The sequence below is a fragment of the Pseudophryne corroboree genome, chromosome 3 (assembly GCF_028390025.1).
Source record: "Pseudophryne corroboree isolate aPseCor3 chromosome 3, aPseCor3.hap2, whole genome shotgun sequence".
In the NCBI taxonomy this organism is placed as follows: domain Eukaryota; kingdom Metazoa; phylum Chordata; class Amphibia; order Anura; family Myobatrachidae; genus Pseudophryne; species Pseudophryne corroboree.
In genome coordinates, this window is record NC_086446.1 from 378,217,073 (window position 1) to 378,237,951 (window position 20,879).

The 20,879-nt window shown below is 43.4% G+C and overlaps 1 protein-coding gene across 1 annotated transcript in view; it reads left to right on the forward strand.

The window, feature by feature from the left end:
- ADAM11 (ADAM metallopeptidase domain 11) overlaps positions 1–20,879 on the forward strand; it is a 110,059-nt gene that overhangs the window by 71,885 nt on the left and 17,295 nt on the right. Inside the window, exons 11-17 of the mRNA XM_063963178.1 lie at positions 4,825–4,909; positions 7,544–7,634; positions 7,726–7,777; positions 9,532–9,631; positions 10,580–10,651; positions 12,640–12,735; positions 14,526–14,606. Coding sequence (XP_063819248.1) covers positions 4,825–4,909; positions 7,544–7,634; positions 7,726–7,777; positions 9,532–9,631; positions 10,580–10,651; positions 12,640–12,735; positions 14,526–14,606 — 577 coding nt within the window. The remainder of the gene's footprint in view (positions 1–4,824; positions 4,910–7,543; positions 7,635–7,725; positions 7,778–9,531; positions 9,632–10,579; positions 10,652–12,639; positions 12,736–14,525; positions 14,607–20,879) is intronic.

Consider the following 20,879-nt stretch of genomic DNA (forward strand, 5'->3'; position numbering starts at 1 on the left):
TTGCCGTAGCTAAGTTACATCTTCCTAGGTCTAAGGGAGGCCTTGGCTTGCCTGATATACTCACCTTCATGAGGGCCGTGCATTTCAGATATATTAGTGATTGGTTTGTAGATAGGCACACTTACACCCACCCACAAACTGAGTCTTCTATGTTTGCTCCGTTTTCCACAGCCGCTCTCCTCCACTCTCCAAAACGCCTTATTCCTAGCTATATTTTGAATAATGTGTTATTTTGTGACACTTATATGGCTTGGCGGGGCATATGCATAACTCTGTCTAGGCCTTATGACTGCTCTAAATATGTTCCTGGGTAACCCTCTGTTCCCCCTTCCCCAGGCCTGGATAACTCCTTGTTCCTTCACTGGAGGGAGAAGGGGATTGCCAAGGTTAAAGATGTCTTTGACCCGGGAGGAACTCCTACCATTTAGCACCATACATGAAACTTTTGATATCCCCCATAAGCAAATTTACATGTATCTTCAGGTTGTTCATTATGCCCGGCCCATTATGTCACAGTGTAGAGCCTCTACTTCCCCTGATGTACTCCATAACTTACTGTCTTTTATATTGCTTCACCCGTATAAGACCAAGTACCTTAGTTTGCACAGCTACGATCAGGCACTCAGACATGCGGGGGGACGTCCAGCACAGGGCTAGTCCGCCCCGCATGTCAGTGCCGCCCCCCCCCCCCCCCTCCCCCCTCTCCCTGCTGAAATGCAAAAGCATCGCCCAGCAGAGATGCTTTTGCATCTCAGGAGTTATTCCCAGCCAGCGCAGCTCATGCAACTGGCCGGAAGAGCCTCTTCGCTGCCCCAGGTCGCAGTGGCTGCGTGTGAAGTCACGCAGCCGCTGCGGACCGTCCCCCCAACGGTCCTGCCACGCCTGAGTTGGCCGGACTGCGCCCCATAAATGGCGGCTTAACGCCGCCATCCAGCCCCCTCCCAGCCAGCGACCGCCTCTGCTTCAGGCACATGCGCAGTTCCGACCCGATCGCTGTGCTTCGATAAACTGCAGCGAGCGATCGGGTCGGAATGACCCCCTATGACTCTACGCTAAAATTTCTGCGCTGTACTTGTCTATAGGATGTTCATATAAAGACGAGTATACATTTCCCAAGCCCATAGACGGCATATGGTGGCGGATGAGTCTGGTAACTGCCTCAAAGTAAGCGTACTAATGCAACTTTTTTCCACAATCTTTGGTTATGCCCAAAAATAAGGAAGTTTTGGGGTAAACTAGTGGTTTATATTAATGATGTTTTTCACTTACACCTTTACAAGTAACCCTCTCTTATGTTCTAATTTTAAAGAATCGGACCTTGGGCCTGATAGGAAGCATGATAGCCCTCTCCTAACTGTAATTGTCACTTTAGCAAAGAAGGTTCTTTTATGCAACTGGACCGTACCTCCTCCTCCATTTTTGGGTGCAGTACAAACATTGTTACTTACTACAAAGTATTATGATAGACAGGCTATTATGCCAGCTTTGGAAAAAGGAGTAGTCTACTGTTATGGGAAATGGGGACCTTACATAGATTCGCTTGATTCTGATACGCAGCCCAAAATATTGAAGGTATTCAAAACCACCTCCTGGTATTTGTACAGGAATATAACCTGACAGAGCTTAGTGTCCTACGCAGGGGCGGAACTCTGGGAGGCAGTGGAGTCGGCTGCCACCGGGCTCCTGACCTCAAAGGGGCACATCTCCTCCATTGTCTCCAGCTGCCTGACTCTGAAGATCGTTTGCTGCGGGGAGCTTTCGTGTCAGTAACACGGAAGCTGCCTCCTAGAATATACAGAGAGCTGGCTGTGGCTACAGCTAGGGGGAGCTCCAGAACGCAGCTCCTGCCAGGCCCTTCCAGATGAGCTGGCCGAGTGAAGCTCTCTGTTCTTCCGTTGGGCTGATAGCAGCAGGTAGGCACTGGCAGCACTTGCCTCAAGCTGCACTGTGGGGGTGTGTGTAGTTGGAAAGGGGAGTGGTGCTGGGGGGTCTTTAATAAATGTTGGCAGCACTGTGTTTTATGTGTGCATGTTTAAGTGAGGTGTGTGTGTGTGTGTGTGTGTGTGTGTGTGTGTGTGTGTGTGTGTGTGTGTGTGTGTGTGTGTAAGTGAAGGAAGCATTTGTTTGTTTTTGTTTGTGTGTGTGTTTTTAAGTGAAAGAGGCGTTTGTGTGTGTAAGGAGACGTGTGTGTGTATGTGTGTGAGAGGCATATATGTGTTTAAGTGAAAGAGGTGTGTGTGTGTGTGTGTAAAAGAAGCGTGTGTGTGTGTGTTTAAGTGAAGGAAGCATGTGTGTGTGAGTTTAAATGAAGGAGGCGTGTGTGAGTTTAAGTGAAGGAAGCATGTGTAAGTGAGAGGCGTTTGTATAAGTGAGAGGTGTTTGTGTAAGTGAGAGGTGTGTGTGTAAGTGAGAGGTGTGTGTGTAAGTGAGAGGCATGTGTGTAAGTGAGGAGTGTGTGTGTTTAAGCGAAGGAGGTGTGTGTTTAAGCGTAGGAGGCGTGTGTAAGTAAGAGGCTTGTGTGTGTTTAAGTGAAAGTCGTGTTTGTGTGTGTGTTTAATTGAAAGAGGCGTTTGTGTGTTTTTTATATATATATACTGTATATCGGCACACCACTGTGCCAAAGCATCTACATTGTGACACGCTGGTGGGTGAGGGAGTACTGTAGTTGTGCTATAAAGGTATGCTGGTGTCTATTTTATTGTGATGACTGACTTGGAGTTCCGTCCACTTTGTATGTGTATCTATATTACTATTGGGAAAGGCACCTGAGCACGCTACTACTGTTCAACATGAGTGCCGGATAGCTACATATGAAGGGTGTGTGTGTATACAGTATGTAGGGGGGGCACCAACATTTATCATGCCTCCGGACGACTGGGGCGAACTTACGCCACTGGTCCTACGCTTAGACATTCCTATGACTTTCTTGTACTTAACATGGGCTAGTGTTTGGGGCGAGCCTGTACAGAATATTATGTCCTTTGCTACTCAAATTGATCTCATAACATTGCAGTTTTGATTGATTGTTCTCCCCCCCCCCCTCCCCCCCTTTTCTTTTTCTCACCCTCTTCTCCCCCCATCCTCCTCTTTCAGTCTACTGTTTTTTTTGTTATATCTTATGTGGGTTTTCCATCACAGTCAATTTATGCTTCCCATTCTAGTTGGATCTGACCGGATCTCCTTTTTCGTATTACTTATGTCCTCATGTGTTAGTATGTTCTCAGTAGGATCGCAGATCTGTGGCTCTATTTTATTGTCTTTATTACGGTTTTGCTTGACCCTGTTGTCTATATATGGAGTGCATTCTTTTTTGTACTGTTCTGTCTTGATTCAGTTACGCTGTACCCTATTTGATGTGATGCTGTAAACTGTTTTGTATTTTTGAAAATAGTAAACAGATTTAAAAAAACAACAACAAAGTTTGTGTACATACACACAATTAATTTATATTTCATATACACCTTATAAATACAGCCTGAAGGTCATTTAATACAATATTTTCAATATTTTTCATAACTTTGTGTATTAAACAAAGTTTGTGTACATTGAGCCATCACAAAACAAAGGTTTCACTATCCCAGTCTCACTCCAAAAATTCCCTATTTCAGAATACTCCATATTTCGGAATATTTGGATATGGGATACTCAACCTGTACAGTAGTATTCATTTCTTTCTACCCATCTATGCACATTGGATAATTTAACATATTAACAGGCGTCCATTGGATAATTTAACATATTAACAGGCGTCCATAAATATAAAAAGAGAGGGTGACATGAACAGTTTAACAAGGAAATGTTCAGAATGAGTAAGGGAGAGATATAAATGTGACAGCATTCACTCAGGTATGAAAATGCAGAGTACAGGCTATACACCTGTAGAAGTGTCCTGTGGTAAAATAGTGCAATTGCATCTGACAAAGGCCCTATAGCAGTGGTTCCCAAATGCGGTTCTCAAGCCACCCTAACAGTCCAGGTTTTAAAGATATCCATGGCTGAGCACAGATGGTTAAATTAAATTGGCTGAGGTCCTAATTAGGTCACCTGTGCCCAAGCATGGTTATCCTTAAAACATGGACCATGAGGATGCCTTGAGGACCTGGTTTGGGAACCTCTGCCCTATACTTTGTTATTCTCCCGATTCTTCAATTGCTTCCGATATGCTGTAGATTTATATGACATACCGTAAAGCTTTCTATTTGCTCTGATTTACCTAGAAAATCTGGGGGTAGAGTAATTAAAAAAGTGATCAGATAGAAAAGAAGGCACTCAAAATGGACTGTAAAATAACATTTATTAAAATGCATTTTGGCCCAGGACAGGTTCAGGAACCCAGTTCCTGATTATGTCATATTTGGTTTAGTAACTGGGACCCAGATTTATCAAGCCTTGGAGAGTGATAAATTGTACGGTGATAAAGTACCAACCAATCAGCTCCTAGCTGCCATGTTACAGGCTGTGTTTGAAAAATGACAGTTATTTACCAATCTCCAAGGCTTGATAAATCTGGGCCTGGGTTCCTGCTGAAAAATAGCACTGCCTATATTAATCTTGTTACACATTCCAATTAAAAACAAACTGGAGGTATGATAAAAGTGAATGGATGGGCAGACAGATGAGCTGGTGCACAGTAGGTTTTTATTGCCATGGAAAATACATACCAATACATTGAGAGTCTAACTTTGATACAGACACTTTGTGGGTTATTTCGACCATTTACTATTAGTAATCTTAATGCTTAGCCTTTTTTTATTCAAGTGATCCCAACCCATTAAACCTGTCTACAGAGCACCTAACTCATACTTTTTCTTTCTCTGTATTTAGAGGACGCACGTTTAAGAGCAGCCGCAGTGGAGCTGCGTATTTTGGCGGTATATGCTCTCTGACCAAAAGTGGTGGCGTAATTGAGGTCAGTATACCACCTCAGCTTCATAGTTCATCCAGCAATTATCAGATTATAAATCCGAGGAAAGGCATTACCCTATGCATAGATCTCAACTGTAGTTATGTTGTTTATTATTTGGAAGCTTTGCACTTCGGCCCCTATCAGCACTGTTCTCAGTGTACCGCCAAGACTGTATCTTCGCTTAGGAGCATGTTATATTCAATATAGACTAATAACAAATCTCATAGCATATTGATGGGGCAGAAAAGAATTTAGCAGACTACTCATTATCAACACACAAATTCCAAAATGTATGTAGTGTCTACAGTATAGGGCAAGAGTGTAGGCCAGTGTTTCCCACCCTCGGTCTTTAAGGCACACTAACAATCCAGGTTTTAAGGATATCCATGCATAAGCACATATTGTTAAATCAAAATAACCAAGGTTTAATCACCTGTGCTCAAGTATGGCTATCCTTAAAACCTGGACTATTAGGTGTATGTTTACTAAAGTGCAGATTTTTAGAAGAGGAGGTGTCACCCTTAGCAACCAATCAGATTCTAGCTATTCTTGAAGCAGCTAGACAAATGTTAAGTAGAATCTGATTGGGTGCTATGGGCAACATGTCCACTTCTAACAAACCCGCTCTTTAGCAAATAAACCCTTAGTGTGCCTTTAGGACCAAGGTTGGGAAACACTGTTTTAGGGACTCATCAAAGGAGTTTATTATACCTTTACATCAGTTCCAAAATGGGTATAGTTAGGAAGGTGAGACAGGGTAATTAGGTTCAAAAGGGAGTCACTTTATTAGTAAGTTATAAACCTAAGTTAGCAGCATATAATCACTGTTACCAACATTACTTAAAGATGTAAATCTGCACTAAGGGAGTTATTCAGAGATGGATGCAGATATTGTTTCCGCAGCAAGATCTGCATCCATCTACTCACATGCTGGGTGCCACCTAGTATGTGTGTGTGTGGTTGACCCCTGGCTGCACTGGCAAGCGGTCCAGCGCCTTTTTTTGTCTAAGTGACTGAGTGTGACGTCACGCAGATGCCCCGAAAACAATCCAGACACGCCTGCGTTGTCCGGACCACGGCCATTAAAAGGCTGCATCAACGCCACCCCTTCCAGGATGCAGCCACATGGTGAAGGGTTGCGCACTGTGGATGGTGCACGTGCACATACCTCCTGGATGCAGACGCTGCTTACAGACGCGTGGCTGCATCTGGGTCTGAATAAGAGCCTAAAGCCATTGTCGATGAAAAAATTGCACTCAAATGATATATGTACTTCTAGGTGTCCTGTATAACAATCCTTATTGCTGCATACCGCAGCAATTTAGAATGGTTTTCTTTTTGGAGGATTTTAGGACTATTTATGAAGCGCCAGATTCCAGGACACAGACTTTGATAAGAGCCAGTCCCTGCGATGAGCACAGATGAAAGTCATTTTATTAGGACCCATACATGCAAGTGCACATGCATGCAGGCTGCATATATGTAAATCAAAATATTTAATGTGCATATTGGAAAGATCTCTAGCTCACCAGGGAAGCATCAGAGGAACCCTCTCCGGACGGGCTTGTCTCATACAGGAAAGCAGGCTAATGAAAATGACATTAACTGAGACGATATCTGAAAAGCCAACCCCATAATGCCATCCCAATAGATGTTGATGGCTGCATCGAGAACTGTTGCTTAGAAAGTAGGAGATGGCAAATGTATTATCCTTCGTTATGGGGGAGAAGTGGTATCAGCGCACGTTATGTACATTGATATCGCTTCTCCCCCATGTATGACACTGGCGGTGCGGACTCATGCTATGCACCCCTGTGCATATCGGCGCTTCTACCTAAAAGTCAGCATGCCGATATCCAGAGCAATGTACGAACGGTCAGCTATCGTCATTGACAGCTGCAGATGGCTTTGCCCTATCTCCACAGCAGGGACAGAGCTGTCCCTGACTGTGGAGGCATTTGGACTCCGGGCTGCGCAGGAGATTTTGCATGATTTGCGAGATCTCAAGCATGTACAGTGGAGCATGCTGGGTTGGGAGAAACAGCACATCAGCACTGAGCTGATACACTGTGTGCTCTGCGGGGATCACCGGTGGGGGGAGTTTACTCTCCCCACTTAGGCAAACTAGATGTTAGTACATCTTGTCGGAGTGGCTTCCTTCTTCGCTGTGGGTATAATACATTTACCCCACAGTACTGTATCTCATATATCTCCTGTTTTTAAGCCTTCCTAAATAAGTGTGATATACTTATTTCTGCCTTAACATGCAAGAAAAAAAAGTTTAGTTGTTACACAGATATTAAACAACTCAAACCTTTAATGATCAGTCAGGTCCTGTTATGTTTAGGCCTGCAGTAAAACTATCAATAAATGATCAAGCTTAACCATGCTGCTAACGTGAAACACAAAGATACTGTGGTAGGATGTGTCAGGTCAGACTCAAGTTAGCTTACAAATATACACTGTATCATTACATACTGTATTGGCCTCATATAAGACATACATGCAGTGGAAAAATGATGTAATAATTCTAGTTACAATTGTAACTGGTGTGGTACTGTATGTGCAATATATAGATAGACCTGTAGAAGATGTACTGTGGTTATAATGCATCTATGTTGTGGTCTGCCCATATAGTATGGAAACATTGCTGCCATGGCAGTGACATTGGCACAGAGTCTGGGACAAAACCTTGGCATGATGTATAATAAACCACGGACTGCTGCTGGTAAGATCTCCCCCAGATATCTGGGCTTTACTTTGGATTTAACTATTCATGAGTAGTTCTTTAGTACAGTGATGTGTGTTCTTTCATCTAGGCGACTGCAGCTGCCCGGATCTGTGGCTTGGCTGCATCATGGAGGATACTGGGTAAGTGACAGAAGCTTAAAGCTGGGTACACACCATGCGATGGTACAGTATGACCCAGCAATGCGATATAACGATACATTGCATCCACCATACACACTGCATCATCCTCTGAACAACGGCATGGTTTATCGTTAGATGGTGCTTGTAACTACACCGCATCAGCTGTGGAATCAGCCCAACTGGATGTGCAGCATGGGATGATACCGTGAATGACGGCCGGGTACAACGGATCGGGAGTATACACTATATTATGAGCACAGTATATTGTTCCGATCCATGTCGAAACTATATATCGTGCGATATATCGTATAGTGTGTACCTGTACCAAGCTTGAGTGCTTAGATCCCCGAGCCTTCACTTTTTTTGTGCATAAGACTAATTGTGAGGTTTCTGTACCTTTACTGGTGTAAATTGTGTAACCATACTGATCTGATAACTCACCCAAATGTACTGCAAACTTTCACTGAGAACTGAAATCCTATTGAATTGTTGTGCAGGAGAGCAATGAATGGGATGGGAGACAACTCTTGTGTAATGCAGGCAGGAAATATCACCGTAGAGTAACATATGAGGCAGGGGGGATTTCCCAGACTTATTTCTAGTGGATCTTAATCACAATCAAAACTGTATAAACCTAAGATACAGTCATGTTTGTCATCCCAGAATGATGCACTTATCCATGTTAATCTTGAATCAATACATATGTGCAGTGCCAATGAATATCACTAGGTACAGCCATTGTAAATATTTTTTATTTTATAAGTGTACAAATGAATGAAGATACAGAGCTGACAAATGGATTAGCCTATCAATTTACAAATTATGTTTGTTGGGAACATAAATTAATAGCTTAATTGTTCTACAGTAATACCGTTTTATCTGATCACAGTTGGCGCAGTGGTAAGCGGAGTATACATTGAATAGGTTCCAGTCAACATGTCAACTTCTATAATGTTGACAATCAAACTGTTGACAACAGAATGTCAACATGTCCTGATTGCCGACATTCAGGATGTCAACTTGTTTAAAATGTGAGCAGATATACATCCGTAATGACATCTGTCAACATTTTGAACATGTAAACATGCTGATTGTCGACATATCATACCTAACCTGTGTTGGATTCCTCTGGGTTTTCACCCACAATCTAAAATCTACAATTGGGTGAATTGGTTACCCTATGTGTATTTGTGTCCATGTGATAGATAATATAGAATATGGTGTGGGGACTGATGCGACAGACTAAATATTCTCTGTAAAGTGCTGTAGAATATGTGTGCGCTATATACTGTGTGTATATATAACTGTTACAAAATAAATATAAAAAAAACTTTGCAACTTTCCTTAAAAGTAGTTTAATAGAAGTGACTATAAAATAATGGATTACTGTTTATCTTTGGATTAACGGAGTACTGTTCATCCATTTATCTTTGTCATCAGATACTCCCAGTCACCTATTCTCACTCTGCACTCATCTATGTGCAATTATATGCTCTCATAAATCTGCCAAGGCTTTGGAATGTCGTGTATGGTTTTCATTGTATAGGTTTCACTCATCATGATAACTAGACATTTTACCACAACTCGTTCATGAATTACAGTAAAACAATAGAGGATGACTAACAAGAACAAATCAAGAGGAAGAACATATAAAGGGAATGCTAAATATTTCTATACATACATAATAAGCTCCAGTGCAAATACAGTATATTGTTCTGCTCATTATTCTTGACACTACTTTGTCTTTATTTCAGTTACTACCTCCCCCAGAAGTTCTCCCGCTGCAGTACTGATGAATACCGCCAATTCCTGCAAAACGGAGGAGGGAGATGTCTGTTCAACAAACCTCTTAAGGTAGACAGAGAAAAAAAAATATTAATTCTGTTATTGTTCAAATAATTTAGACTTATTAAATTTCATAGGGTGAAGGGGTTTTAGGTCCTTCACTATAAGTAAGGAAAGAAAATTCTGAGCCAGGGCTCGACTGAATCTCCATATAGTTATCTGCCACAGAAACTATCGCAATGAACATATTCTTTATATTGTCCTTCATCCCTACACACCTGCACTGTCTTTATATTACCTGCCTTGTCTCCTATCTACTTCTCCTTATGCCATGACTAGTTCCTGTTTACCTCATTCATGAATGTCCCTATTGATTCCTTTCGGCTCCACCTCATACCTGTTTTCCTTTCTCTCCTGAACATCTTAAGCTCACTTGGCCCTCCTCATCTCTTTTCCTCTTATACATCCACCCCAACCCTACCCCCATGATTGACCTAGGTAGTTAGGGACCAGGAATCAGCCCATTTAGCATGAATTATTTACACTCCACACTAAAATCCAGATCATAAATAGTGTTCGCGAAATGTGCACATCTACAGTGCAGACACAGCGAATGCTAAGCCATAGCCTATCCTGTTATCCTGTACATGTTCTGAGTAGAGATGAGTGGATTCGGTTTTACTCGGATTTACTCGGTTCTCAAAACGGCATCTGATTGGCTATCCAAAACACGTGACATCCGTGAGCCAATAAGATGCCGTTTTGAGAACCGAGTAAATCCGAGTAAAACCGAATCCGCTCATCTCTAGTTCTGAGGCATTTCAATTCCATTACATGTCTGTTGCACTTTTTGCATTCTCTACAAACTTTGTGCAATGGAACAACTGGAGTCTGATGCATCTCACGCTGCAAATACAGCTGTGTAACTGAGCGCTGATATCCATTTTGAACTTGCCAATGTTTTTATTGTGCGGTCTACACCCTACACACTTGTTCTTTTTCCATTTCCTCTCCCAGCTGTTGGATGCTCCATCCTGTGGGAATGGATTTGTGGAAGTGGGGGAGGAATGTGACTGCGGCTCAGCTACTGTGAGTACTGAAACTTCTAATATTTTTTATTTGAACCAGCAACATTTTACCCAGTGCTGTACATGAATAGATACTGTCAATACAAGGACAAGAAAGAGAAGGTAGAAATGAAACCTGCCTGCGTGACAAGCTTTATATGAAATTAAACTACATAGGTTTTGTTATCTGTTTACTGGTGAAATATGCCCTAACCCAGAGGTTCTCAAACTGTGTGCCGTGGCTCCCTGGGATGCCTCGGGACACTTGCATGGGTGCCCTGGGTTGGTGGTCCAGGACCAATTTAAATTATTCATGGTCAATATAATAGGCAAAACCAGTGCTGGTGGCTGCCAGTCATAAAATATGTGGGCAAACAGAGGCAAATCTTGTCCCTCACCACACAACTGACCCTAAGGATGACATATAAACGCGATCTACTTAATGTAATATTTCTTTCTAAAATTCTCAATAAGAAATTTTTGGCCTAGGGGTGGCGTGAAATAAATTCTGATATTCTAGGGTGCCGTGATTCAAAAAAGTTTGGAATCCACTGCCCTAAGCACTTATACTGCATTTTATAGTGTTCTAGAGTCAGTGAATACAGACCCTCAGGTAGCTTCTTTGGAATAGAGATGCACCAGTTACAGATATAGGAATTCAGATTAAGTCCTATGGGATTGTGGCAAAATTTGGAGTGATTGAATCCTTGGGATTTCTCTAAAAGACTCCAAATTATGATTGTATTGCACAGAGGCCCTCATTCCGAGTTGTTCGCTCGCTAGCTGCTTTTATCAGCATTGCACACGCTAGGCCGCCGCCCTCAGGGAGTGTATCTTAGCTTAGTAGAATAGCGAACGAAAAATTAGCAAAACTGCTACTAAATAATTCTTAGCAGTTTCTGAGTAGCTCCGGACCCACTCACAGATTGCGATCAGCTCAGTCCATTTAGTTCCTGGTTTGACGTCACAAATACGCCCTGCTTTCGGCCAGCCACTCCCCCGTTTCTCCAGACACTCCCGCGTTTTTCCCTGACACGCCTGCGTTTTTTTGCAAACGCCTGGAAAACGCTGAGTTGCCGCCCAGAAACGCCCCTTTCCTGTCAATCATTTACCGAACAGCAGTGCGACTGAAAAGCGCAGCAGAAGCCACAGCAAAACTGCTAAATTTTGTGTTAAATAACTAAGCGCATGCGCCCTGCGTACCTTGCGCATGCGCAATTTGCAACAAATCGCAGCATAGCGAAAATCGGCAATGAGCGAACAACTCGGAATGACCCCCAGAGACAGGTATTGCTTCCTGAGGCTAAAATGTAGAAACTATTGACTGTCATTCAGACCCGGCTGTAAATGCGTCCCGCAGCGCAGTTTGCAAAAAAATGCATGCTGACCGCCTGGCTGCGCTGCCAGGGGTCAAACTTAGAGCCGGTGTTCACAAATGCGGAAACATCGGGAGGGGGCCCCCACACATGCTGGGCGGCCCTCAGCTTGTGCAGAGATGAATGCAGATCTGGTTGCGTATGCAGCCATATGCGTTCATCTCTGAAAACCCCCCATTATCATTGGGATCATAAAAGTTCTTTTTTTCTTTTTTTTTACCATATTAAATATTCAGCCAAATCTTAAAGCATGAATCCAGCACATACCTAGTTAAAACATAGCCACACTAATATTCTTGCAGTAATGTAATAGTGTGTGAGAATCAGGATGTGAGAGATTTTGTGAGTGTTCTCCTGTTTTTTTAAGTGGCAATCATTTACATGGCAAAATCAACCTGGTTTTGCCATGTAAATGATTGCCACTTAAAAAAAACCACCAAAAAAAAACCCCACAGGAGAATACTCACAAAATCTCTCACTTCCTGATTCTCACACACTATTACATTCCCCCCATTATGTTCATTCTACTAAGAATTATAAATTCCAGCAAAGGAGGAAAATGAGTAGTAATGAATACAAATCGGTATTTTCACTACGTAATTGACACAAGATTTATCGGTGTTATGGTTTGCAGGAATGTAACAGGACCGGTGCCTGGAACTGCTGTAAGAAGTGCACCCTAAGCCATGATGCAATGTGCAGTGATGGGTTATGTTGCAGACGATGTCGGGTAAGGAGACCGGTAAACACAAAATGGCTAGACCACATTAGCAATCAGGTGACTGACAAATATGGCACTAGCAGGTGAGGGATAGTGTGTAATAGAACTGTATTATGATCACATCTAGTGTTTAGGTGCATGTTGGGATGGTGTAGTGATCTGTCACACAGGTGCAGCACACATAACGAAGATGCCAACGTTTTCTGGGTGATAGAGAAATGATATCCCACTTTATGTTCGGAGGTTTGGTTGGTGGCTGTATATGTTTGTGGGGGCACCATTGCCGGGGCACCATTCCTTGCTTAATGCTTATTAACCATGCGTGCACCACCAGAGAGCGCCTGTGTGCATGGTGTTTATTGCACATTGGGCTTACAGTAGACCGACACCACATATGATTATATGACTGATCACATCCAGTAATCAGGTTATGTTAGGTAGCTGTAGAAGCATATGTCTGTACGGATTCAGTATGATATCCTGGCTGTTGGGATCCTGGCGATCAGGAGACTGACGCCGGGATCCAGGCAGCCAGAATACCAGCGGCAACCGCAGCATGTCCCCTCTCTGCGCTTGCCTTGCTTAGGGGCCCGGTGGCGACCGAATTATATTCCCCCTCAGGCGGTGGTGTGGACCACCACCCAGTTGGGGATTCCGGGCGGCAGCCGGAACTCCGACCGCCGGTAATTCACCGGGTGTCAGGATTCCGGCATCAGTATTCTGACCGCCGGAATCCCGGCAGCCGGCAACTTGATTGCCTCACGTCTGTATGCAGTGTTATGGAATTGTATCATACTGCCAAATGGTCAAGTTGGGTTAGTGTAGTGATCTGCATAAGTTTGCAGTTTCAGCTATATAACAGGAAAATCCGTGCTACAGTTGAGATACAGGTTGAGTATCCCATATCCAAATATTCCGAAATACGGAATATTCCGAAATACAGACTTTTTTGAGTGAGAGTGAAATAGGGAAACCTTTGTTTTTTAATGACTCAATGTACACAAACTTTGTTTAATACACAAAGTTATTAAAAATATTGTTTTAAATGACCTTCAGGCTGTGTGTATAAGGTGTATATGAAACATAAATGAATTGTGTGTATGTACACATACTTTGTTTAATGTACAAAGTTATAAAAAATATTGGCTAAAATGACCTTCAGGCTGTGTGCATAAGGTGTATATGAAACATAAATGCATTCTGTGCTTAGACTTGGGTCCCATCGCCATGATATCTCATTATGGTATGCAATTATTCCTAAATACGGAAAAATCCCATATCCAAAATACCTCTGGTCCCAAGCATTTTGGATAAGGGATACTCAACCTGTAGTATAGTATAGTATAGTAGTGTTTATATAAGAAGGCCTATTATTCTTCCTGTGTAATATCTTTTACACCAGTGTATTCCTTGAAAACGAATCACAGTGTCGCAATTTGGTGACATGCCAGAACCGATTGCGGTTTGGGATGAGTATAGAGAAACAGGATCACAAAGGTAGATGGGCAGATTGGATGAGATGTGACTTACTGGCACTTGGGCCAAAGCACTATAAAAAGATGTTGAGTCCTGCTAGTGTCAGAAGATGTCCACAGATGTTGACCTAGTTGTCAGCAGACAGATGTGGTCAGATGATATCGGGCATTGCACATAATTGCATGATGATTTTGGCTATATACCAGCATGTGGAGTCAGTACTTGGTTGAGGGCTTCACAATAGAGAAACGGAATATAATTATTTATGACTGCATTTAAACTACATTAAGTCACAACAACATCTTTAAATGTCTTGTTCACAGTATGAACCCAGAGGTACTGTCTGCCGTGAGCCTGTTAATGAATGTGATGTACCAGAGACGTGTCCAGGAGACTTCGGCGTGGTGAGTGCGGATATGCTAATAGACAATGATGTGTACAAACAATGGGCCAATCACAGCTCTAGGATTCAGTGATAATAAGTGGCACCCACACTTAACAAACATAGAAAGATAAAAAGTATCACCAGTTCCTTCAGCGCAGATTTCTTATGAATGCAGTATTTAAACACTCATAGGGTCACAATAACCTCAGAAAGAATAGATAAAAACAATGTCATAGCATATTTCTGTATAGAATGCTATGACACTTTCTGTAATGTTTCTTCTATTCAAATTCATACCAAATACGTTGGTCTACACAGATAAGTAGACAATAGAGCCAAATAATTTTACTGGGTACAACCGGAACTTCCACGCTCCCTCCTTTCTTACTCAGGTACCTCAGAAAGATGGAAAATGCTCCCAATAGTGTTAAAAGGTTTTTTTTTTAATTCAATCTTTTTTATTTGTTTTTTCTGACATACAAACAAACACAACAAAAACCATATGCAAAGTGTAGTTGAAATATACAGAACATATCATGTGTGCATAACGAAACAATAAAAAAGGAAAATTAAAATACAATTACATGGTGTGAGCACATTCTTACAGAGTACTATGGTTACAAGTAACCTCAATAACGTATGAGCAATGGTAATATCACATATGCACGTAAGTAGGAGTATAGAGTATAGTGATCTGAGGGAGCAAACAATCTCAAGGTGTGAAAATAGACACGGGCTGGTTGTAAGGGGAAGAAATCCATCCCATATTTTATAAAACTTTTCAGTGGTTTTCTGAGATATATATACAAACTTTTTGTGGGATACAGTTGATGACACCAGTGGAATCCAATTATTGACCGCGAGGCCCGTTTTCGCCATCCAGGAGCGCGCTATCAGCACCTGAGCCAAGGCGCACAGTTTAATAATGTACCGTCTAGAATGCACATCGAGGGTTTCCTCGTCAATTACACCAAGAATACAAACAGCAGGGGTAAGGACATCAGACGGAACACCGGTAGAAATTATAATCCTTATAACAGTCTGCCAGAAAGCTTGTACCACAGGGCAAATCCACAACAGGTGCCAAAAGGTGCCATCAAGGGAGGTACACTTCGGGCATCTGGAGTCAGCGCGCCCTCCCATCCTAGACAGCCTAGAAGGGGTGATATAGATGCGATGCAATATATACAGGTGTATTTGTTGAAAGCAAGCAGAGGAAGTAGCTGAACGAGAAGCCCCCAGGGCCATATCCCAAACAGAAGGGGAGAGGGGTCCCAAGTTAGACTCCCATTTAGTTTTAAGGGCAGGGAGGGAACTAGTGTGGTGGGCACCGAGCAGAGTGGAGTAGAGAGTAGAGACACTCTTGGAAGTGCCGATGGACGTTAAGAGCACATAAACAGGTGATGTCTGGAGAAGAGGTGGTGCAGCGCCAAACTGAGATGAGCAAGCATGTCGGAGTTGAAGGTAACGGTAGAAATGCGTAACGGGTAGACGAAAGTCAATACACAATTGGTCAAACGTTTTAAAAGTACCCGACATATATAAATGACCAAGAGATCTAACATCCCATCTGTTCCACACCAAGTCCATCCGCAAGGAAGCAAATTCGGAAAAGGAACGAGTGTGAGTCAGAGGGGTGTCCGGGTCCCATCCCTCCCCCTGCAACATACTATGCTACCTTCTCCAGACTAAAATAGCTTGTTTAACAAGTGGGAGATGAAGAACAGTCACATTATCACTCAATAGTTGTTTTGGCATAAGGTCAGTCTGGGAATGCAGAAAGCAGCTGGGATATTAAAGTGGAGCCGTCCGAGTCGTTGACCCATGAGATTAAATGAGATAACTGGGCAGCCATGTAGTACAAATGAAAGTTAGGGAGAGCAAGACCACCTAAATCCCGAGACCGAGTGAGAGTATCCAATTTAATGCTAGCTCTACGAGCAGCCCAGACTAGGGAGGATAAGAGACTATCTATGGCAGTAAATATTTTCTGAGGTAGATAAACTGGGGAGTGTTGGAAAACATAGAGCAATTTGGGCAATACGACCATTTTGATCAGATTAATCCTACCTGACTGTAACCGTAAGCGGCAATTTCCCCCATACTTTAATACAGAAACGTATGAAATCCATTTGTGGTTGTAAATTTAAAACAGTGACTTGTGAAGATTAATTAGTTATCCAAATACCCAGGTATTTAAAAGTATTATTTATTTATTTATTACCAGTTATTTATATAGCGCACACATATTCCGCAGCGCTTTACAGAGAATATTTGCTCATTCACATCAGTCCCTGCCCCAGTGGAGCTTACAGTCTATATTCCCTATCACATGTACACGTAGACACATTCACGCCTAGGGTAATTTTGTTGGGCGCCAATTAACCTACCAGTATATTTTTGGATTGTTGGAGGAAACCGGAGTACCCGGAGGAAACCCACGCAAGTACGGGGAGAATATACAAACTCCACACAGTTGGGGCCATGGTGGGAATCGAACCCATGACCTCAGTGCTGTGAGGCAGTAATGCTAACCATTACACCACAAAAGTATCCACCAAGCGGAGCGGCAGGTCCCCAGGCGGGCGAGCAGGACAAAGGCCCCTAAAAGGAAGGATGCAGGATTTATCCCAGTTTATAGTCAAACCGGAGAATCCCCCAAAGGTATTAATAATCTCCAAATCAGAAGGCATAGTAGAGGAGGTCAGATATATATAACAGAATGTCATCAGCATACAGAGAAATTTTGTCCGTCCTGTCCCCCAGCCGGAGACCCGTCATCCACTGGGAGGATTTAACAATACTGGCTAATGGTTCTATGGCAAGGGTGAAGAGGAGTGGAGACAGCGGGCATCCCTGTCTCGTTCCCCTTTGTAAAGAAAAACTCTATGAGATATACCCATTTACCGAGACCCTAGCTGTGAGGGCAGAATAAAGCAACTTGACCCATTTTATAAAATTGGGCCCAATACCGAACCGGTCCAAACCCCCCCCACAAGAACTCCCACTCCACCGAATCAAATACCTTAGCAGCATCAAGAGAAACTATAATTGAAGAGAGGGAGTCCTCGCGAGGGGATTGTAAATAAGTATATAACCGATGTAAATTGGGTAGGGTGGACCGGCCTGGCATGAACCCCCGTCTGATCCTCATGGATCACCTGTAAGATCAGCCTAGTAGCCAGTATTTTGGCCAGAATCTTCACGTCAGTCGTTAACAGGGAGATCGGGCTGTAAGATTCCAACTTCTCAGGGGTTTTATCAGGTTTAAGAAGGACTATAATCAGAGCCTCCGCCATAGAGGCAGGCAGTGTCCCCAATTCAAACAATTCATTATATAACATGAGAAGTTTAGGGCCATAGAAGTCAAAGTGTTTTTTATACAGTTCCAATTGGATCCCATCCAATCCCGGGGTTTTCCCACCAGGAAATGATTTGATTGCAGTCTCCAATTCCGGAAGAGTCAAGGGAGATTCCAGAAAGGAAACTGCATCAAGGAACAGTGTAAGTAGGGAGACACCCTCCAAAAAGGGGAGGATTTCCGGGGTACCATACTGTATTTTATAGCTGTATAATGTCCTATAATATTTTACAAAGTCCTCCACTATGGCCCTCATTCCGAGTTGATCGCTTGCTAGCTGCTTTTAGCAGCAGTGCAAATGCTAAGCCGCCGCCCTCTGGGAGTGTATCTTAGCTTAGCAGAAGTGCGACCGAAAGGATCGCAGCGCTGCTACAAAAAAAGATTGTGCAGTTTCTGAGCTGCTCGAGACTTACTCCTAGCTCGCGATCACTTCAGACTGTTTAGTTCCTGTTTTGACGTCACAAACACGCCCTGCGTTCGGCCAGCCACGCCTACGTTTCCCCAGCCACTCCTGCGTTTTTATCCGACACGCCTGCGTTTTTACACACACTCCCCGAAAACGGTCAGTTACCTCCCAGAAACACCCACTTCCTGTCAATCACTCTGCGGCCAGCAGTGCGACTGAAAAGCGTCGCTAGACCTTGTGTGAAACTGCATCGGCTTTTGTGAAAGTACGTTGCGCGTGCGCACTGCGCCCCATACGCATGCGCAGAAGTGCCGCTTTTTTACCTATTCGCTGCAATGCGAACGAAAGCAGCTAGCAATCAACTCGGAATGAGGGCCTATGTTGGGGGTCTTGGTATGGAGGACATTATCAACAGTACAGATAGCAGTCACCGTATTAGCGGCCCTGTCCGTGCCTGCCAGTTTTCTCCCAGGTCTGTCGCCCGTTGCATAATATGAGTGTTGAGTATATAGCAATCGATATTTAGCTTTTTCCATCAAGCAAGTGCGCCAGTCAGCTTGGTCTTGCAACCACCTCTCTCTAGTAGTAGTTAGACTATCAGTGAGGTACTGAAGTTCCAACGTTCTGCATGTTGTTTCCAGGACCTGCTCCTGGCACGCATAGCCAGATTTCAGGGTCGCCACCGCTTTAATTAAAGTGCCGCGCAGATACGCTTTAAAAGCATCCCAAAATATAGGAGTGGGCGCTGAGCCCTCATTAAGCGTTAGAAAGTCTTTCCACATCCCCCCCAACTCCACTCCAGTGCCCAATTGTGTGAGCCAAAAGGGGTTAAATTTCCAGAACACCCTACCTCTGCTATCCCCCATATCTAGACATAATACTAAAGGTGAATGGTCCGAAATACCCCTAGTAACGTATTGTACATCGAATACTTTTGGGAGCAAACATTCAGTTGTTAAGGCCAGGTCTATCCTGGAGAAAGATGAGTACGTGGCAGAAAAGCAGGAGTATTGATGGGTACCTGGAAAACGCGCTCTCCAGCAACAATGCAAAATTACTGCGGCGGACATTAGGGGTGAAGGATGGGATTCTAAATATGTCCAAATGTGGGTCAACGACATTATTGAAGTCTCCAAGACAGACAATTGGAACTTGGGGATACAAAACCATAAAATCTGCTGCTTTTTAAGAACATCTGAGGAGAAAGGTGGCGGGATATAGATGGCAAACAACAGTAGAGAACTGGAATAAACCTGACATTTCAAAAACACGTATCTGCCCCATTGATCAATTTGCACCTGATCAAGGATGAACGGGATTGATCTCCGCACCAGAACCGACACCCCCCGGTAGTGAGTGGTATGAGTGGAATGGTAAGCCCACCCCACCCACGGCTTTTTAAGAGACATAACTTTTGCTCCGACCAGGTGAGTCTCCAGAAGACAAACTATGGCTGCATTATATTGTTTAAAATGCCTGAGAACAAGAGATCTTTTAACGTTATCATTTAGCCCCCGGACATTCCAGGACAAAATCTGAAGGTGATTAGAGGCCATAGATCAGTTCATCACAGTATAGAAAATCAATCCCGAGCACCCTATAAATATTATCGACATCAGCATCAAAGAGTATCACATAGCTCACACCCGAAAGAGCAGGAAAAAAAAAAAGAACATCAGTACACAAACATCCCTCCCACCCCAACCCCCCACCCTGTATACCTGACCAAACTTTGGCATACCTAATGCCAAAAACCAAGAACCAAAAACAAACAATATTAGAATAAACCTAACATAAAGAGGCAATAAATATTTTGACCAAAAGATAAGGTGTAGGCCACCCACCATCAAATAAGGACAGTGAGAGGACACCATCCCGAGCCCTTCAGCACAACATTTAATTGGAGGAAGGAACCAATAACATCAGGCTCAACAGGCAACCCGAGCAATATAAAACTGCAACAAATAAATCGTCAAAAAGAGGACATAATGGGATAGAGAGCAGCCATCAATTATCAGCCGCAAGGGCCCGTCTGGCTGGAGCCCAGCGGTCCAGCCAAAAGGGCAGCATCACGAGGTGTGGCAAAGAATTTTGTCTCTCCATCAGCCACTACTTGGAGCCTAGAGGGAAAAAGCATTGCATACTGTAGGTTAAGTTCTCTAAGTCACCTATTGATCGGGATAAATTGTGCACGGTCCTTTTGCACCTCCAATGCAAAATCTGGAAACGTAGAGATTTTGGAACTGTTCCACATCAAGGGGCCTTTGGTGCGTACCTAGGACAATACGGCATCCCGGTCTCAGTAGTGGAGAAACTTCGCAATGAGGGTGCGGGCGGCGCACCAGGAGGGAGAGGTCTAAAACGGATCCTGTGAGCCCGTTCAACTGTGAAAAAGGGAGTAAATGAATCAGCGCCAAAGGATTTCATCAACCAGGTCTCAAGGAATTTCTCCGGGTCATCACCTTCCTCCCTTTCAGGCAACCCCACAAAACGAATATTGTTTCTACGAAGTCTCCCCTCCATAT